This window comes from Chlorocebus sabaeus, chromosome 19 (assembly GCF_047675955.1).
Source record: "Chlorocebus sabaeus isolate Y175 chromosome 19, mChlSab1.0.hap1, whole genome shotgun sequence".
Lineage (NCBI taxonomy): Eukaryota > Metazoa > Chordata > Mammalia > Primates > Cercopithecidae > Chlorocebus > Chlorocebus sabaeus.
In genome coordinates, this window is record NC_132922.1 from 6923963 (window position 1) to 6940529 (window position 16567).

Below are 16567 nucleotides of genomic sequence, written 5' to 3' on the forward strand. Positions count from 1 at the left end.
TTGGCTTTTGATATGTGAAACTTGTTTGAAGTTTCAAAGTGGGGATTGAATGAAATTAAAATATTTTACCTCAAAGTATATTTCTTTGACATATTTTGAAATGGCTGCCACTTGGTCATCTTGACAGAACTGGCCTTGCAAAGCTACGTTAAGTGGGGAAATTTGTATCTGTAGAGAATTTCCATGAATGCTGCCATATTCCTCCCCTCCTCCAACCTTTCTATTCTTTCCCCAGATCCAAGAGCGATTGGGACTCTCCCACCCTTTACCATCTATTCTCTCCAAGGGAGGCTTCATCCACATAACAAGGACACCTTTGCTAGTCAAGTTTCTTTCCCCCTCTCATAACCTGTTTTACCAGAATCTAAGCCCCTGTTCTTTCTGTAAGCTCAAAATGGTATGTAAGTTTCTGTAACTCATGGGAAGCTGGGTCTTCATTCTGAAGGCTCCCATGCATGCACATTAAATTTGTATGCCTTTTCTCCTATTAAGAAAAAGATAGCATATAGAAACAGGAAAAGATGCCTCAAGATAGAACATAACAAAAGAAAATCAGGGTCATCAGGAGTTGTGGTTACCCAGCGTGCCAGGATGGAAGGGCAGGAGGATGAGTGGGAAGCTGTACGTTCAGCACCGCGGACAGCGACCTCGCTTCCCCGCTGCCTCAGCAGCCTTGGGGATGGATCTCAGAGGGCTGAGATTTGGAGATCTACTGGATGAACCTTACTTAAGAAGAGTCTCTTTAGGATAAAGAGCTATCCAGCCCCCTCTTATGCCCCTTATGCAGCAGTGAGGTTTTCTCTATTCAAAGGCTCAGGCCTTGATGGACATTTTCGGCTCATGAGAAGTTACTGCTTTCTACTTTTTAAGGATATTTTTGTCAAAAAACAATTGGTCATAGATGTTTGGGTATATTTTTGAGCTTTCTATTATATTCCATCTATTTACATTTTATGCTTATGTCAGTTATATATTGTTTTGATTTACAGTGTTAAAGTAACTAGCTTTATAATAAGTCTTGAAATCGGGTAGTGTGAGCCCTCAAACTTTGCTATTCTTTTTCAAAATTCTTTTGCCTATTCTAGATTCTTTATTTTTCTTATTATTTATTTATTTATTTATTTTGAGACAGAGTCTCACTCTGTCTTCCATGCTGGAGAGCAGTGGCACAATCTCGGCTCACTGCAAGCTCCGCCTCCCGGCTTCATGCCATTCTTCTATCTCAGCTTCCCGAGTAGCTGGGACTACAGGTGCCCGCCACCGCGCCTGGATAATTTTTTGTATTTTTAGTAGAGATGGCGTTTCACCGTGTTAGCCAGGATGGTCTCGATCTCCTGACCTCGTGATCCGCCTGCCTCGGCCTCCCAACGTGCTGGGATTACAGGCATTGGTAACGTTTATTTTGATTACCTGGTGGAGGTGGTGTCTTAGGGTTCTCTGGAGAAACAGGACAAATGTATATATGTATATACACACACACACACAAACACACTTACATATATGACCACTAGTTTCATATATGTATATAGAAGGATATATATTATAAGGTATTGGCTCACATGATTGTGGAGACTGAGAATGATTTACCCTCTGCAAGCTGGAGACCCAGGAAAGCTGGTGGTGTAGCATGAAGGCCTGAGAGTAGGAGATCTGCTGCTATAGATGTGATCCAGTTCTGATGGCCTGAGAACCAGGAGCACTGGGGGCAGGAGAAGATTGATGTTCCTGTTGAAGTAGGCAGAGAGCAAATTCAACTTTCCTTTACCTTTTTGTTCCATACAAGCCCTCAACAAATTAACTGCTGCCCACTCATATGGGAAGAACAATTTGCTTTTTTTTTTTAGATAGAGTCTTGTTCTGTCACCCAGGCTGGAGTGCAGTGGCGCGATCTCTGCTCACTGCAACTTCCATCTCCCAGCTTCAAGCGAACCTCCTGCTTCAGCCTTCTGAGTAGCTGGGATTACAGGTGCGCATCATTACTCCCAGTTAACTTTGACCAGACCTCACTTACAAAACAAACTCAAAGATAAATGCAACAATTTCAAGATGGTGACCACAGAGCATGGAATTCCAAAGTGTGGGGCCCTTCTGAGCACAGAACCCTGTGTGGCTCCCCTGGTTGCATATCTGTGAAGCAGGGCCTACATCTATGTCCATGTCTGTACTTCTATCTGTGTCTACATCTTCATGTAACTGCCACTAAGAGCAAGCTATGATGTTTCCGACACTATGGAGGGTAGGTACCCTTGAGTCCGCTCCCAGTCAACCCTCTTTCCATGCCCCAGGTTAAGACTATTCTCACCTCTATCACTATAGATCAGTTTTGCTGGCTTTGACTGTAAATAAATAGAATCATACAACATACCATTTTTTGTGCTTGTCTTAATTTTGTTCATCATTTTGACTATGACATTCTTAGTTACATTCCTTTTTTAAAAAGTTACTGAGTATTCCCTTGTATGGATATATCACGATTTATCTATTCTACTGTCCGGTATGTGGGTTGTTTCCCATTCTTGTCTAACAGGCTCAAACTGTTTCCGATTTGACCTATGGTAATACTTTCACGTGACACCCAGTGTCCTTCCGACCTATTCCCAACATTTTTGAACTTGCAGGAGTTCAAGACTCAACAAAACGTTTTAGGCTCATCTTGTACTTTCCTTGCCCTGGAGTTGGCTTTTTCTCCAAGAAACCCCAGGTTCATTTGGTGAGGGAAGTACTTAGCAAAGATCTGGGCAGGGGGTATGCCTGGTATTATTGAGATATCATTGCCTAAAGGCTTTTTCAGCAAATATAAGAAGTAGGAATGTAAAAGTATCATAAACTCATGTCGATACCTCCGGTTCCAATCCAATACCATAGAATTCTTCCCGGCCTCCTCCCATTCCCCATTTACATCTTCCTTCTCCCACAGTGAGAACCCTCACCTGAAACACCAGGATGTTCATTCATTCGCTCAATCCCTCTAGCTTTTGGCTAGATGCCCTTTCGCCATTGGCCTAATTATTTTGAATAAAGCCTGGGTGCTCGGAATGTCCTCTTTCTTTTTGGAAAGACATCCATAAGCTTCCCAAGTCAGGATTAATTGCTGTTTCCTCTCTCTGTCTGCTGTGTGCACATGGCCTGCACCTCTCAGCCCATGTGTGTGTCTTTGGCGTCAGAATGCAAGTGTCTCACTCTATAGTAAGAAGGAGAGAGTAGGAATAGGTCCTGTCCATCCACTCTGCTCCAGATTCTTGTTGGTGTAAACTCCTTCCATCCTCCTGGCTACAGTACTTAGAGGTAGGACTTATGCTTTTCCTTTACACAGCTGATGATGCTCAGCTGCAGACAATGAGAGCACGACTGTGTTGTTTTCATCTTTGTGCTTCCCCAGTCCCAGGCATGTTAGTAGGTGCTTCATACATGTCTGTTGAGTGCATGACTGGCAAGGGGTTGCACCGAGATCTCTAGAACTCGGTTGCTCTCAAATTATAGTTTACACAAGAAGTGCCTTACTAAATGTATATTTTTGTAATTTTTCTCCATAGGTCTGGGGTCCTGGAATTTACAATCCAACACTCCCCTCCCCTACTCGTGGGATATTAAGAAGCACTTTTTGGCAGGGTGAGGTGGCTCACACCTGTAATCCCAGCACTTTGGGAGGTTGAGGCAGGCGGATCACGAGGTCAGGAGATTGAGACATCCTGGCTAACACGGTGAAACCCCATCTCTACTACTAAAAAAAAAAAAAAAAGAGTCGGGCGTGGTGGTGGGCGCCTGTAGTCCCAGCTATTAGGGAGGCTAAGGCAGGAGAATGGCGTGAACCTAGGAGGTGGAGCTTGCAGTGAGTCGAGATCACACCACTGCACTCCAGCCTGGGCGACAGAGCGAGACTCTGTCTCAAACAAACAAACAAACAAAAAAACCACTTTTTTATTTTTTATTTTTGGCTGGGCAAGGTGGCCCTTTTTTTTTAAAACAAACAAACAAACAAATAAACAAACAAGATCTTGTCCTGTTGCCGACTGGAGTGCAGTGGTACAAGTTCACAGCTCACTGCTTTTTTTGTTTTTGTTTTTTTTTGGTACGTTTGTAGAGATGCGGTTTCACCATTTATCCAGGTTGGTCTCGAACTCTTGACTTCAAGAGATCCGCCAACCTCGGCCTCTCAAAGTGCTGGGATTACAGGCTTGATCCACCGCGACTGGCCAAGAGGCATATTTTTAATACCACTTAACATTTACCTGAAATTATCTTGGTTATTTACCAATGTAAGCTCCAACAGGGCCAGGCTTCTGCTTGCTTCTACCCTGACGCGTGTCGCGGGCCTGGCCCAGTGCCTGGCACAGATCGGGAGCGCGCTAAGCACGTGTTGAATGGACCACTGCCTTCCAGAGCGGGTATCTCATGCGTCTGTGTTGAGCGCTTTCTGAGTGACAGAAGCCATGAGGGCAATGAACGCACACGAGCCTGAGAAGGCTGCGGACCGCGGACCGGGGTCTCTGTCAGCCACGGGAGCGGGTGGGTGACCACGGCCGGGGCGGGGCGGGAGGGCGCTGCTCCGCGGCGCCATGACGTCACGCCCGTGGAGCCCCGCGGCCGCGTGCCGGGCGGCGCCATGACGTCATACCTGCGGAGGGGAGCCTCCGGCGCGCGTCGGGCGGCGCCATGACGTCACGCCTGCGGAGCGGCCGCCGCGCGCCGGTGGGGCGCGGGCGTGTGCGGGGCGCGGGCGCGGGAGCGGGCGCGGGCGCGTGCGGGCTGCGGGCCGGGAGGCGGCGGCGACGGCGGCGGCATGGCGGAGAGCGAGGCCGAGACCCCCAGCACCCCGGGGGAGTTCGAGAGCAAGTACTTCGAGTTCCATGGCGTGCGGCTGCCGCCGTTCTGCCGCGGGAAGATGGAGGAGATCGCCAACTTCCCGGTGCGGCCCAGCGACGTGTGGATCGTCACCTACCCCAAGTCCGGTGAGCCCCGCGCCGACCGCGCCCGCTACACCGTGCCCCGGCCCTGCAGCGCGGCCGCGTAGACGCCGCGCCGCGCCCAAGGCTTCTGCCGGGCCGGGTGGTCGCCCTCGCCCTCGCCCTCGCCGCCGCCGCCGCCGCCCTGCCGGTGCTCAGATCCCTGCGGGCCGTGTGGGGTGGAGTGGGAAGGGGATTGGTTCGCACCTGGGGAAACCAAGGTCAGAGACCTTCGGGGGCGGCCAGTTCCGTGGAGATGGAGCCTATTTGGCCGGCGCTGCAGGAGGATGGGTCCAGGGCCGCCACCCATCCCTCCTGCTCCCTTTACCTGGCTGGCTGTGTGACCTTGGACAGGTCACTGAACCTCTCTGTTCCTGAATCCTGGCCAACCTTTGATGAGTGCAAAGTCCTGGTGTTCACCTGGGAAGGGAGATAACACGGGCGTCAGGGCTTTCAACGTGGAAACGTAACGTCCCTCCTTTCCAGTGTGAGCTCCGGGTGGGGGATGGGACCCGCCCCCGCCTAGAGTGCCTTGCTTGTACATTCTCTTGTTTCAGGGCTGCCTCCATCACCGAGGCAGGACCTGGGGCATTCACATTTACCAGCATTAACTGACGTCACATTCACAGTAACAGCTGTGTGAGCTGGTGGTGGTCATTCCCACTTTACAGTCTAGGCACAGAGGCTCAGAGAGGGGAGAAGGCTGGGCCAAGGTCACCCAGCTGGTGAGTGGCTGACCTGGGAATTAAAGCTAGGCTGGTCTGTCTCCAGACCTGAGGTAGGAGATTGTAAAGTACCCCATATGAGGTTTGTAGGGAAAGGAGGTAGCAGCTTTCCTGTGCTCTAAACATGCCCTAGGGATTCCCTGTTGCCACTGTATTTGAGGCAGACATAGCGTGGTTTACAAGGTGTCTGGCTCTAAGGTCATGCCGGACCAGCAGTCGGGCGGTTTCGGGAAAAGCTGTAGGCTTGGCTGTTGTAGCTGTATGGAGTTCCAGACACCTGAGGGCAGGTCCCTGACATTCTTCTGAGGAAGATTGGAGTAGGGGCTCTCAGTGGAGGATGTTGGTTGGAGAACAGAGCGTTCGAGGGGCTGCTATCTTGAGCACATGCCAGTTGCCGCATGGGGTGGGACCTGGAATGCTTTTGGAATGGCTAAGCATGTCGTTGGCTTCTGTGGCCACTCATTGAGTCCTGTGTGCCAAGGGCTCTACCGCTGTTAATCTGCGAGGGGTTCTCATAGCTTTTTTTCAGAGGCTCAGAGAACGCACAAATGGCTCGGAGTCACGCAGTTGCTGAGGGACAGAGGTCAGGTCTAGCTAGGTCTCCTGGTCCACGGCCAGCCTCTCCCCTGCCCTATGGGTGCTCCGTTGCCCTTGGAAAATCATGAGGGCCCAAGAAGGAGGGCGACCCAGCCTTCTTTCTAGTAGGCTTTAAAATGCTGGAAGTCTCAGCCACTTAGGGATTTTGAGGTTTGTGTCACTTCTCTGAGGCCCCTCCAAGTGGACTTCAGGTAGCCCAGTTCATATTTTCTTTCCCTTTCCTTCCCTCTGCTACTGGGGATGGATTTGTAGCAGGCATCAGTGCTTACACATTAAGAACCTGGCTTCGGAGTTGGAAGTCCTGGGTTTGAATGCAGTTTTGCTGCTTACCAGCAGGGTGACCCTGGGCAGATCATAGAACCCCATTGAGCTGTGGTCTCTAAGGAGGGAGGAGAGACCACCTCGGCCCACTCATGTGTGGCTGTGAGGATGAGCAAAATGGCCGGTGAGAGCCTTTAGCCTAGGTCCAGACACACGCCGGAAAGGCTCATGGTTAATGCTGACTTTTACGCCCTGAACACCTGTTGTGCCCAGATGCTTTGCTAGGTGCTGGGGAGACCGAGAGAGGCCCCATCTATCTGGTGCCTGTCCTTAGTGAGCTCTCAGTCTAATGGGGGAGACATGGTTGGTGCTGGGGTTGGGGCAAGTAGCCAGGACTAACAGCTGCCCCCTTTACCTGCCGTGGCAGGGAACCCACGGGGCTCCTTGGATTTCCAGTGCCCAAGTCTAGGAGATCCTAATGAACTTGCAGGTGGTCAGAGCCGGAAGGGCCTGGTCCCTTGTCAACCCTTTCCCACCCTCTGCTGATGGAGAAACTGGGGTTCACAGGGGTGGTGAGGGCTTTCTGGTGGCTAAGGCAATGATAATGAGATCCTGGCCTTCGATTCCTGTCCAGTATTTTTTCCCACAACCCCGTGCTGCTTGCTGGGATTCTTTTTGTGCTTGTGACATTCTAGCTTACATGGCGGGTTAGCACTGTGCTCTCCAGCGTAGGAGCCTCTGCCCACAGGCGGCTGCTTACATTTAATGAATTAAAATGAAATAAAAGTGGAAATTCATTTCCTCAGTAGCATCACCGTGTTCCAGGTGCTTGGTAGCCACATGGGGCTAGCAGCTGCCGTATTGGGCGGTACAGATATGGAGTGTTTCCATCACAGCTGAAAGTTGTGCTGGACAGCGCCAGGTAAAACCGTGATCCAGGCAGCAGGAGCCCATGGTGTTTTCTGAGAAGGGCCTTTCTGTCGATCACTGACTTTGTCCGTATTCATTCGTACAGCGTATTTGGTCCTGGGATGGTGGCTGTATTAAATCCGATTGTGTCTGTGAAAACATTTTTTCCCTGTGTGGTGTTGGTTTGATGCAATCACTGCCATTGGTTTTGTCCACAGGTTGACTTTAATCAGGTGCTCGTCCCTGAGGAGGCACAGCCCCAAAGTCACAGAGCTTGGGCTTTGAAATACTGTCCCTGGCTCAGCCAGAGCACCCACTGCCCTGATTTTATTTTCCCCCTGGTTCCGGCCAGTCCTGAGGTGTGTGCGCATTCTCACTGATGCAGAGGGAAGCTCCTGGGCCTGGGCTTGGGTGAGCCACCTGGTTTCTTTGAACCTCAGTTTGCTCATTAAAAATGAGAGGATTTGACCAGATTGATTCATTTAAGTCTTACATTTTCAGACAACTCAGGGGTTGAAGCTGAGGGGAGCTGAAGCTGAGGGGAGACTTGGTGTGCAGGTCCCAGGCCAGACGGACGTCCTGGTTTTCTTGGTGTGTGTGTGTCACTGTGCCTGGGAGAGGCAGGCTTAGAAGGGCTGTGCATGAGGTAATGGTGACCTTGTGGCACTTGTGGTGACATGGGGGGAAAGCCAGAATCCTAACACTGAAAAGTTAACTGACGAGCCAGGGTGGCTGTTCTCAGGGCCAGGTAAATGGCTTGGGAATGAGGGTTCTGAAGAGGAGGATCTCAGGAGACTGCATGGAGGAGGAGGCAGGTTGGGTGGATTACCCATTGCAGATGCTGTTTTGCCCTCTACCCCCTGTGATCCTCAGGACAGCCCTGTGCTCTTGTGATTGTTTCCTTTTTACAGATGTGAAAATGAGGGCCCAGGGAGGGCAAAGGGCTGGGGTAGTGTCAGCGCCGAGTGTAGACCCTGGAGAGAAACCACCCACAGGACAGGGTAAGAGAGGCGTGGGGGTGGAAGCTAGCACCTGCCAGTGCTTCCTGGGTTACCAATTTGTTCTGAGATCAGGGAGCATGCGGAGCCCTTTGAGCTTTACCACACAGGGCAGCAAAGTGTTTCACAGCAGTGTGGTGAATTACCTGTGTCCTACGAGGGAATGCAGAGGCCCGAAGAACGGAACGTGTGGTTTTGTACCAGAAGAACCGAGAAGTTCCTCTTTCCCCATCCTTCTCCTCTTGCCCCCTCATCCCTTCCCCTTTGTCTTCCAGCTGTTACACATAATCAGGGGGCTTGACCTGGGGAAGGGGGTGGCAAAGTAAGTGTCGTGGGTCTGCCCAGGGCCTGCCAGAAACTGCCAGGGCCACGTTTCTCCCCATCACTCAACTGGGCTGGGAGGCAAAAGCCTGCAGAATGGCTCTCAGGGTTTGGGAGGAAGAAGGAGATGGGGCTGCTGGGGGCACCACCTCCTGAGTAGTTGGCCCTGCTGGAACAGGAAGAGACCCTGAGTCTGCTTGTCTGAGCTCCAGGGCTCTTGGGATTCCTCCTGTCTCATTCTTCCCAGACAGCAATGACTCCTCCTGCCCCATGCCCTTGTTACTTGCTTCTACAAGGGGGTTCATCTGCCCCCTAAGCAGCTCTCAGATCTTTTGGCTCCCTCAGCACCTGCCACAGTCTTAGGATTCTTCCCCTCTGACCTGCAGTGTTGCAGTGGCCTCTTCCTGAGCCCCGCTTCAGTTCATCCTTCACTCCATAGCTAGAGTGATCTCCTGGAAATACCAGTCTAACTTGGGTACTCCCCACTTAGAGTTCTTTACTGGCTCCCATTGCTGCCAGGCAGCAGTCACCGCCTTAGCCTGCCCTTCTGTGACCTGGACTCCACCTGTTCCACCTCCTTGCTTGCCCCCCACGGGGAACTGTCTGCTCCTCTTGTCTAGTATTTTGCTCCCCTCCCCTCATGTCTCCTTTCCCCCATGTTGCCCTCTGATTACCTGATGACTTCCTATCTTCAAGTCCACTTGTCTGTTAAATGAGGGGCTAAACATTCTTCCTAGGCCTCCCCTGTAGTATCTTTCAGAACTCGAGAGATGATCCTCCTGTGTCTTCTGGCTTGCATAGTTTCTTTTACTTATTTATCTTTACTTTTACTTTTTTGGAGACAGGGTCTGGCTCTGTCACCCAGGCTGGAGTGTTCACTGCAGCCTCAACCCCCTGGGCTCAAGCAGTCCTCCCGCCTCAGCCTCCTGAGTAGCTGGGACCACAGGCATGAGCCACGATTCCCGGCTAATTTTTAAATTTTTTTGTAGGGATGGTGGTCTTGCCATATTGACCAGGTTGGTCTTGAACTCCTGGGCTTTAATAATCCTCCTGCCTTGGCCTCCCAAAGTCTGGGGATTGTGGGTGTGAGCCACCATGCCTGGCCATAGTTCCTTTTGCCTTGGCCTCCCAAAGTGCTGGGATTACAGGTGTGAGTCACTGTGCCTGGCCATAGTTTCTTTTCCTTCCTTCCTTCCTTCCTCCCTCCCTCCCTCCCTCCCTCCCTCCCCCACTCCCCCCTCCCCCCCTTCCTTCCCTCCCTCCCTCCCTCCTTCGAAGGGTCTTACTCTATTGCCCAGGCTAGAGTGCAGTGATGCAGTCATGGCTTACTGCAGCCTCGACCTCCTGGGGTCAAGCAATCCTCCTGCCTCAGCTTCCCAAGTAGCTAGGACTATAGGTGTGCGCTACCACACCTGGCTAATTTTTGTATTTTTGTAGAGATAGGGTCTCACCATGTTGCCTAGGCTGATCTTGGACTCATGGGCTCAAATGATCCTCTTAGCTCAGCCTCCCAAAGTGCTGAGATTACAGGCGTGAGCTGCCGTGCCAGGCCTTGGCTTGTTTAGCTTCTGCTGAAATGTTGGCTTGTTCTTTTTTCCACTGGGTAATGTGCCTGTTTTCCTCTGGCTGCCTTCAATGTTTTCTCTTTGTCTTTGATTTTCAGCACTTTGAATATGATATGTCTAGGGTTTTTGTATGTGTGTGTTAATTCTTCTACTTGGGATTCCTCTAAGCCTCTTGGATCTGTGGTTTGATGCTTTTCATTATTTGGGAAAAATTCTCAGCCATTATCTTAAGAAATACTTCTTTTACCTCATTCTTTCTTCCTTTGAGATTCTAGTTACATATATGTTAGATTGTTTGATGTTGTCCTCCAGCTCTTGGATGTTCTATTCTGTTTTCTTCCCTCTTTTTACTTTCCTTTTTTTTTTTAATTTTTATTTTTTGAGACAAGATCTCACTGTGCTGCTCAGACTGGCCTAGAATTCCTGGGCTTAAGCAGTCCTCCTTCCTCAGCCTCCTGAGTAGCTGCAGGCATGCTACTGCACCTGGCTTCTTTCTTTTTCTCTTTTTGTTCCAGTTTGGGTAACCTCTGTGGACCAATCTGTGGCTAACTGCTTCTTTCTTCTGCTGTGTCAAGTCTGCTGATGAGCTGTCAAAAGCATTCAGTGTTTTTGTTATGTTTTTTCCCTCTACCATTTCCACTTAGAGTTTCCATTTCTCTGCTGAAATAATCCTATCTGTTCCTGGGTGTTGTCCATCTTTTCCTTGGGAACCTTTGACATGTTAATCAGACTTCTCATCAATTCCATGAGTCTGATTCTGTTGATTGCTTTGTCTCTTGACAGGTGTTTTTTTTTTTGTTTTTTGTTTTTTGTTTTTTTGGAATAGTACCTTTTGACTGCTCAACACAGTATATTAGACAGTAGAGACTAAAGTCAGTCATATTTATGCTTGGAAATGAGGCTGGCTTTTAAACTGCTAGGCCGTTAGTATAAGGAATTGAGTTAACCCTGCCTCAACCCTGCCTCGTTGGTCTGGTTTGGGTTTGGGTGTTGATCTGATTACCTTGAGCAATCATTGGTTTCATATTATTGTAGTGTTAGCTTGTGTTCAGTGGAGGGGCTGAGTTTCCAGAGGGTTTTTCTCAGTGTTCCTGCTCCACCTCCAGCTTTTGGTCTTCCTCGTAGGTCTGAACTGTGGAGGAGTTTTGTCTGCACACTCTCACCCCTGTGCCAGTAATAGACTCTGCTGTCATCTGTTACTTTGGTTTAGTAGCTTGGCAGGGAGGGTTTGGGGTTCTCTGGTGTGTGGTCTAGCTGCAGTCTTCTGCAGGATCCATGTTGCTGGGTCTGGGTGCGGCTTTTTCATTGATCCTGTCCTCCTCTGAGTGGCAGCCAAACTCTGCCTGGATGGTAACTCTTGTGCAGGAGTTTCATGTCCTTTCTGTAGTGTTGAGGATCTCTAGTAGTCAGGGCCCAGGTACAGTTTCCTGCCTCTCCCCAAAGGGCAGAGTCTTGGTTTTTCCTTTTGCCTGTCTCCAGCCACATTGGGTCTTCACCAGTGCCCTGGGAGGTGACACAGTTTTCTGCCCCTCTCTCCGTGGCTTAAAGCCTTTTTTCTGTAAGGGAGAAGGGTGCAAGTAGGATGTTTTTCTTTTCCCACAGCCATGGCACTGAGGAACGCTCTCCCCAAAGCATGCTGCCTCCCACTCTTTCTCCTGAGCACCCGGCCCAGGTCTGGAGAAGACCCTGTGTTTGGGTGCCAGCTCTCTGCTCAGTGTAAGATTCTCTGGGTTCTCTGGCTTCAGAGGTTCTGTGCTGTCACATGGGCTCACCTTTGGCTTTTACCAGCGTGGAAACATTTTGCCTGAATTCCTCTTGCCACCTGCATGGGCTGGCTTCCCTTCCTCCAGGGCCCTGTCTCAGGTGAGCTGGTGCTTGCCTCCTGCCGCTCTGAGGAAGGGCCCATCTTGGTTGAGTGAAGCTGGGATCTTGAATTTTATCTGACCTCTCCCTGTTCGTGTGGGGCGGCTCTTTCCAGCATCCTGCATCTAGGGGGAAGGGGCCCTAGTGGTCCCTCCTAGTCTCCGACCACTAGATCGGATAGGTGGGCGTGTGTGTAGCTCCTGGGATGTGGGACAGGATGTTGTACAGTGTGACTGTGTTGTGGTTAGCAGGGAGCGGAGTCCTAGCGTGGGCTTCAGGAGTGAGTGAGAGGAGAATGGAGGGCCCATTGAGAGGTGGAAGCCTCCCTAAAGCATGCTTTGGAGACTTGCTGGCATTTTCGGAAGCTAAACCAGTCATTTTATGGGGGCTGGTGAGCCAGAGGCCCTGGCTTGGGCTTCAGGACTTGGCTTAGCTTGAAATGAGCCAGGCTGTCCTGGGACCTGTTGACCCCACCAGCGGCAGGGGCATTGGACTAGGTGGTTGGCATTCATCCTGCTCAAGCCTCAGAACGACCAGGGAGGAGAGCGGGTTTCCTGTCTTTGTGCCAAGTACTTTGTTTTATCCTCCCCATCCTCACAACTTTGCCATGAAATAGGCCATTTTTTGGGTAAGGAACCAAGGCCCTGAGAAGAAACTGGCCCAGGCCAGCCTGACTCTGTGGGTGGCATCTCCCTGCACTGCCACCTCCTTCCAGTGGGCCTGGCTTTGGGTGGTGCCAGCCCCAGGGTCATGAGTGGGGTCAGTGCTTCGTCTGCTGTCACTGTCCGCACAATTGTCGCTGCTGATGATGCCTGGAGGGTGCTCTGTGGGGAATGACATTGAGTTCATCACTGTCCTCGCCTTCCAGATGAAGAACTCACGTAGAGGGGCAGATCTTGTCCAGTGTCCTGTTGTCTGGAGGCAGCAGATCTGGTTTCCAAATCAGGACTCTCGGATCCAGAGCCCTCATGACTGTCGCCTCTCTTAGGGCTGAGAGCCCAGGCGTGTGAGTGGGTGTGCTTTCGTACTAGAGAGTGGGCCTCTGCTAGTCAGGTGGGAGGTGGTCTCAGAAGGCAAAGGGGGAAGAAGCCAGGGAAGGAGTGACTCTGCGGGAACCTGGGGCTCAGCCTGCCAGGATCCCTTGAGAGACGATGTGAACACAGCTAGGAGTCTTCTCTGGCGTGTGGGGGGCAGGTGCCAACTCTTGTCCCTCGGTGGTTGGGGGTGGCTTAGGGCGTCGGCTCCCTGCACTTCTGGGCCTGCTTCTCTGCGGCCAGGTGGGAAGCAGGCACAGGTGCTTGAAGTCAGAAGCTGTCACCAGCGCTGCAGGTGACCTCTAGGGCAGCTGAGGGGTATGGGTGGGCACTGGTAGGCTCTGCTGGAGGAGGGGACCAGTTATAAAGACTTAGGTCTGAATTTTGATTTTGGGCAAGGCCCTGATTCTTTCCCAGCTGGTCTTGGCCAGACTGTCCCCCGTGTGTGCAGATTGACTGGGGCCCTGCTTCGGGCTGGGCTTGGCGGGGGCAGCTCTGCTCCAGGCACCTCTTTTTCTCCTGGGACTAGCAGGCTAGCCTGGGCCAATGGCCTTCTCTTGGCAGCAGTGGAAGTGCAGAAGAATAAGCAGAGACGTGCAGCGTCTCTGTTGGCCAAGTCGTATGGTCGTGCCCAGAGTCACAGAGCAGGACCTTTATGAGGGGCCGTGAAGTCACACAGCAAAGATGCGCCTGGGGCATGTGTTGTGGTCATTGCCCTGTCTGCCATTGTTGTCCGCACCATCCTCACCACCACTGATGTCTTGAGATGCTGCATGAGGGCAAGCTGGGGCCCTTAATGCCACACGCCAGAGCCTCCTTTCCCCAAAGCTTCTTACAACTGGTTTCTCCCCTCGTCCTGAAGGTCCCATTGCAAAGGCTGTTTTTTTACAAAAGCCTTCCCTGACTTTCTCTCATACAAAGGTGGAGCCTCTTCCCCTTGAGGCAGAGCTTCTGCCTCCTGGGGCGGAGCGTTTCCCCCTGGGGCGGAGCGTTCTCCCCCTGGGCGGAGCGTTTTCCCCCTGGGGCGGAGCTACGCTCTGCGTGCTGTGCCAGCTCTGTCTGAAGGTGCCGCAGTCTCCTGGTAGCCTCTTGGTAGCCTCGGGGTTGTATACCCAGAACAGAAGAGCTAAAGGCCTAGAAGAAGTTCACTTTGAGGAAACTGAGGCCCAGAGGAGCAGTGACTTTCAGGCCTCCCAGAGTTGCTGGCAGAGCTAGGCTGGGAATCTGGGCTCCAGGTTTTCAGAGTCTCATGAGACAGAGGCTGGGGCCAACCCAGGGTTGCCGGAGCTTCCTGGACCAGGCAGGCCTGGCTGTGGAGCCCAGCATGCGGCAGCTGCCTGGCATCACCCCAGCAGGAGGACGGAGTCACGGCCAGGGACTGTGCCTGTTTCTCCTCTGCATCCAGCAGGGGTCTGGCTGTGGACGTGGTCCAGAGTGGGCAGGGGTGGGGTGGGGATGGCTGTAACTCGTTTCCCAGGGTCCCAGGCCTAGAATTGAGCTGCCACTGTCATGGGTGGGGGTCAGTCCCAGCAACTGCCCTGTCTGCCTCACCCTTGCTTGATCGTAGCTAGGAAACGGTCAGAGATTTATCCCGCAAATGAGTACACATGGGACTTGACCCTGTTTTGCTGCTCTCTTGCTGTGTGAGCCTTGGTGCGGTGTGTGTCTAGTGTGTATGGGTGTATGTGTGTGGTGTGTGTGCATGTGATGTGTGTGTGTGGTGTTTGTGGCGCGAGTGTGAGTGCACATGTGCTGTGTCTGGTGTGTATGTGCGTGCTGTGTTTGAAGGAGTGTGTGTGGTATGTGTGTTATGTATGTGGTGTGCGTGAGTATACATATGTGTGTCTGTGTGTCTGATGTGTGTGTAAAGCACTCTGGTTCTGGAGCGAAAGTTTCAGGTGCTGAGTTCACTGCCCACTGGCCTCTGTGGGCCTGGACAGTTCATCCCTGAGCCTGTGTGGTCCTGTGTGAAGCTAGATGGTAATAGCAGCTCCAGTGAGGTATGTGAGACTCAAGGGGGACGTTGTAGTGAGCTCCTGGGTCTCGGTCAGCGTGTCCTCAGCTAGTGCTGTGAGCTGGGCTCCGGAAGTCTTGGCTCCCCATCCAGTTGCCAGCCGTGTGACCAGGAACTCTACTTTTCCTCTTAGAGCTTCCCGTCCTGCTCTGTGTCAAGGGCATTGTCTTGAGAGCTGAGAGACAGTGTGCGGAAGCACAGGGACAAGGACTGACTGCGGCAGGTACTTAACAGACGTCCTTCACCTTTTCCTTTTGGAGGTGGGGAGCATTCTCAGTGTCTGTTGGGGGACAGTTCCCACCCGGATGGGGGCAGGAGCCCCTAGGCCCTCGACTGTTGCCCGGCCCTGATGAGTTGCCCCTTTAAAAGTTCCGCTGTGGGCCGGGCATGGTGGCTCACATTTGTAATCCCAGCACTTTGGGTGGCTGAGGCAGGAGAATTGCTTGAGCCCAGGAGTTCAAGACCGTCTGGGCAACATAGGGAGATCCCCTTCTCTACAAAAACCAACCAACCAACCACACAAACAAAAACTAGTCAGGTGTGGTGGTGTGTGCCTGTGGTTCCAACTACTTAGGAGGCTGAGATGGGAGGATCCCTTGGACCCAGGAGGGTGAGGCTGCAGTGAGCCATGATTGCGCCACTGCACTCCAGCCTGAGCCACAGAGTGAGATCCTGTCTCAAAAAAAAAAAAAAAAAAAAAAAAAAACTCCAGCTGTTGCTGTTTCTCAGGGAGCCGGGGGATTCTGGCATGGCATCCCTGTGGATGTCCTGGGACTCCAGAACCCTGTAGGAGGCTGTGTTTCAGTGGGGCAGACTGAACACACACGCTGGTGTCTGTTTCCTCTTCAAACCTCACTAAAGTGACAGTAAAGGGACAGAACGCTCTGAACTCCCAGAGCAGGAGAGGAGGGTGTGGTGATTGGAAACCCAGAAGATCACAGGCGGGGCTGAGTGCTGGCTCACTGGGCAGGCAGGGAACCTGAATGCTGCAGTTGGGAGGGCGGCCAGGTGGGAACCCATTCCAGCAGCCCAGCCCAGGAAGCCCCTGATGTGGTGTCCATGACACTGGGGATGGAAACCAGAGGCTGTCACTGAGACAGTTTTCCTTTGGGGACCGTAGAGGCTGTGATGTGAGGGTCCTGTGCACAGCTGAAGGCTGGGACACAGGGCATGTGGGAAGTAGGGTCACACACAGGCTGCACACTTGGAGGGTGGGATTACCAGCCCCTCCTCTCCTCAGCTCTTAGGATGCCTGTGACCTGGTTCCAGTCTCCAGGCTGGGGTTGGAGGCACCCTCTTGAGAAATTGACCCCAAAGCAGAGCCCTATACCTATTCA

The 16567-nt window shown here is 52.0% G+C and overlaps 1 protein-coding gene across 2 annotated transcripts in view; it reads left to right on the plus strand.

Annotated features, from left to right (window-relative positions):
* Positions 1 to 4658: 4658 nt before the first annotated feature.
* SULT4A1 (sulfotransferase family 4A member 1) overlaps positions 4659 to 16567 on the plus strand; it is a 36431-nt gene continuing 24522 nt past the window's right edge. Inside the window, exon 1 of one of the 2 annotated variants that reach the window (XM_007976032.3) lies at positions 4659 to 4949. In XM_007976032.3, coding sequence (XP_007974223.1) covers positions 4781 to 4949 — 169 coding nt within the window. In that variant the 5' untranslated portion in view covers positions 4659 to 4780. The remainder of the gene's footprint in view (positions 4950 to 16567) is intronic. The other variant, XR_493812.3, reaches the window with a different exon arrangement.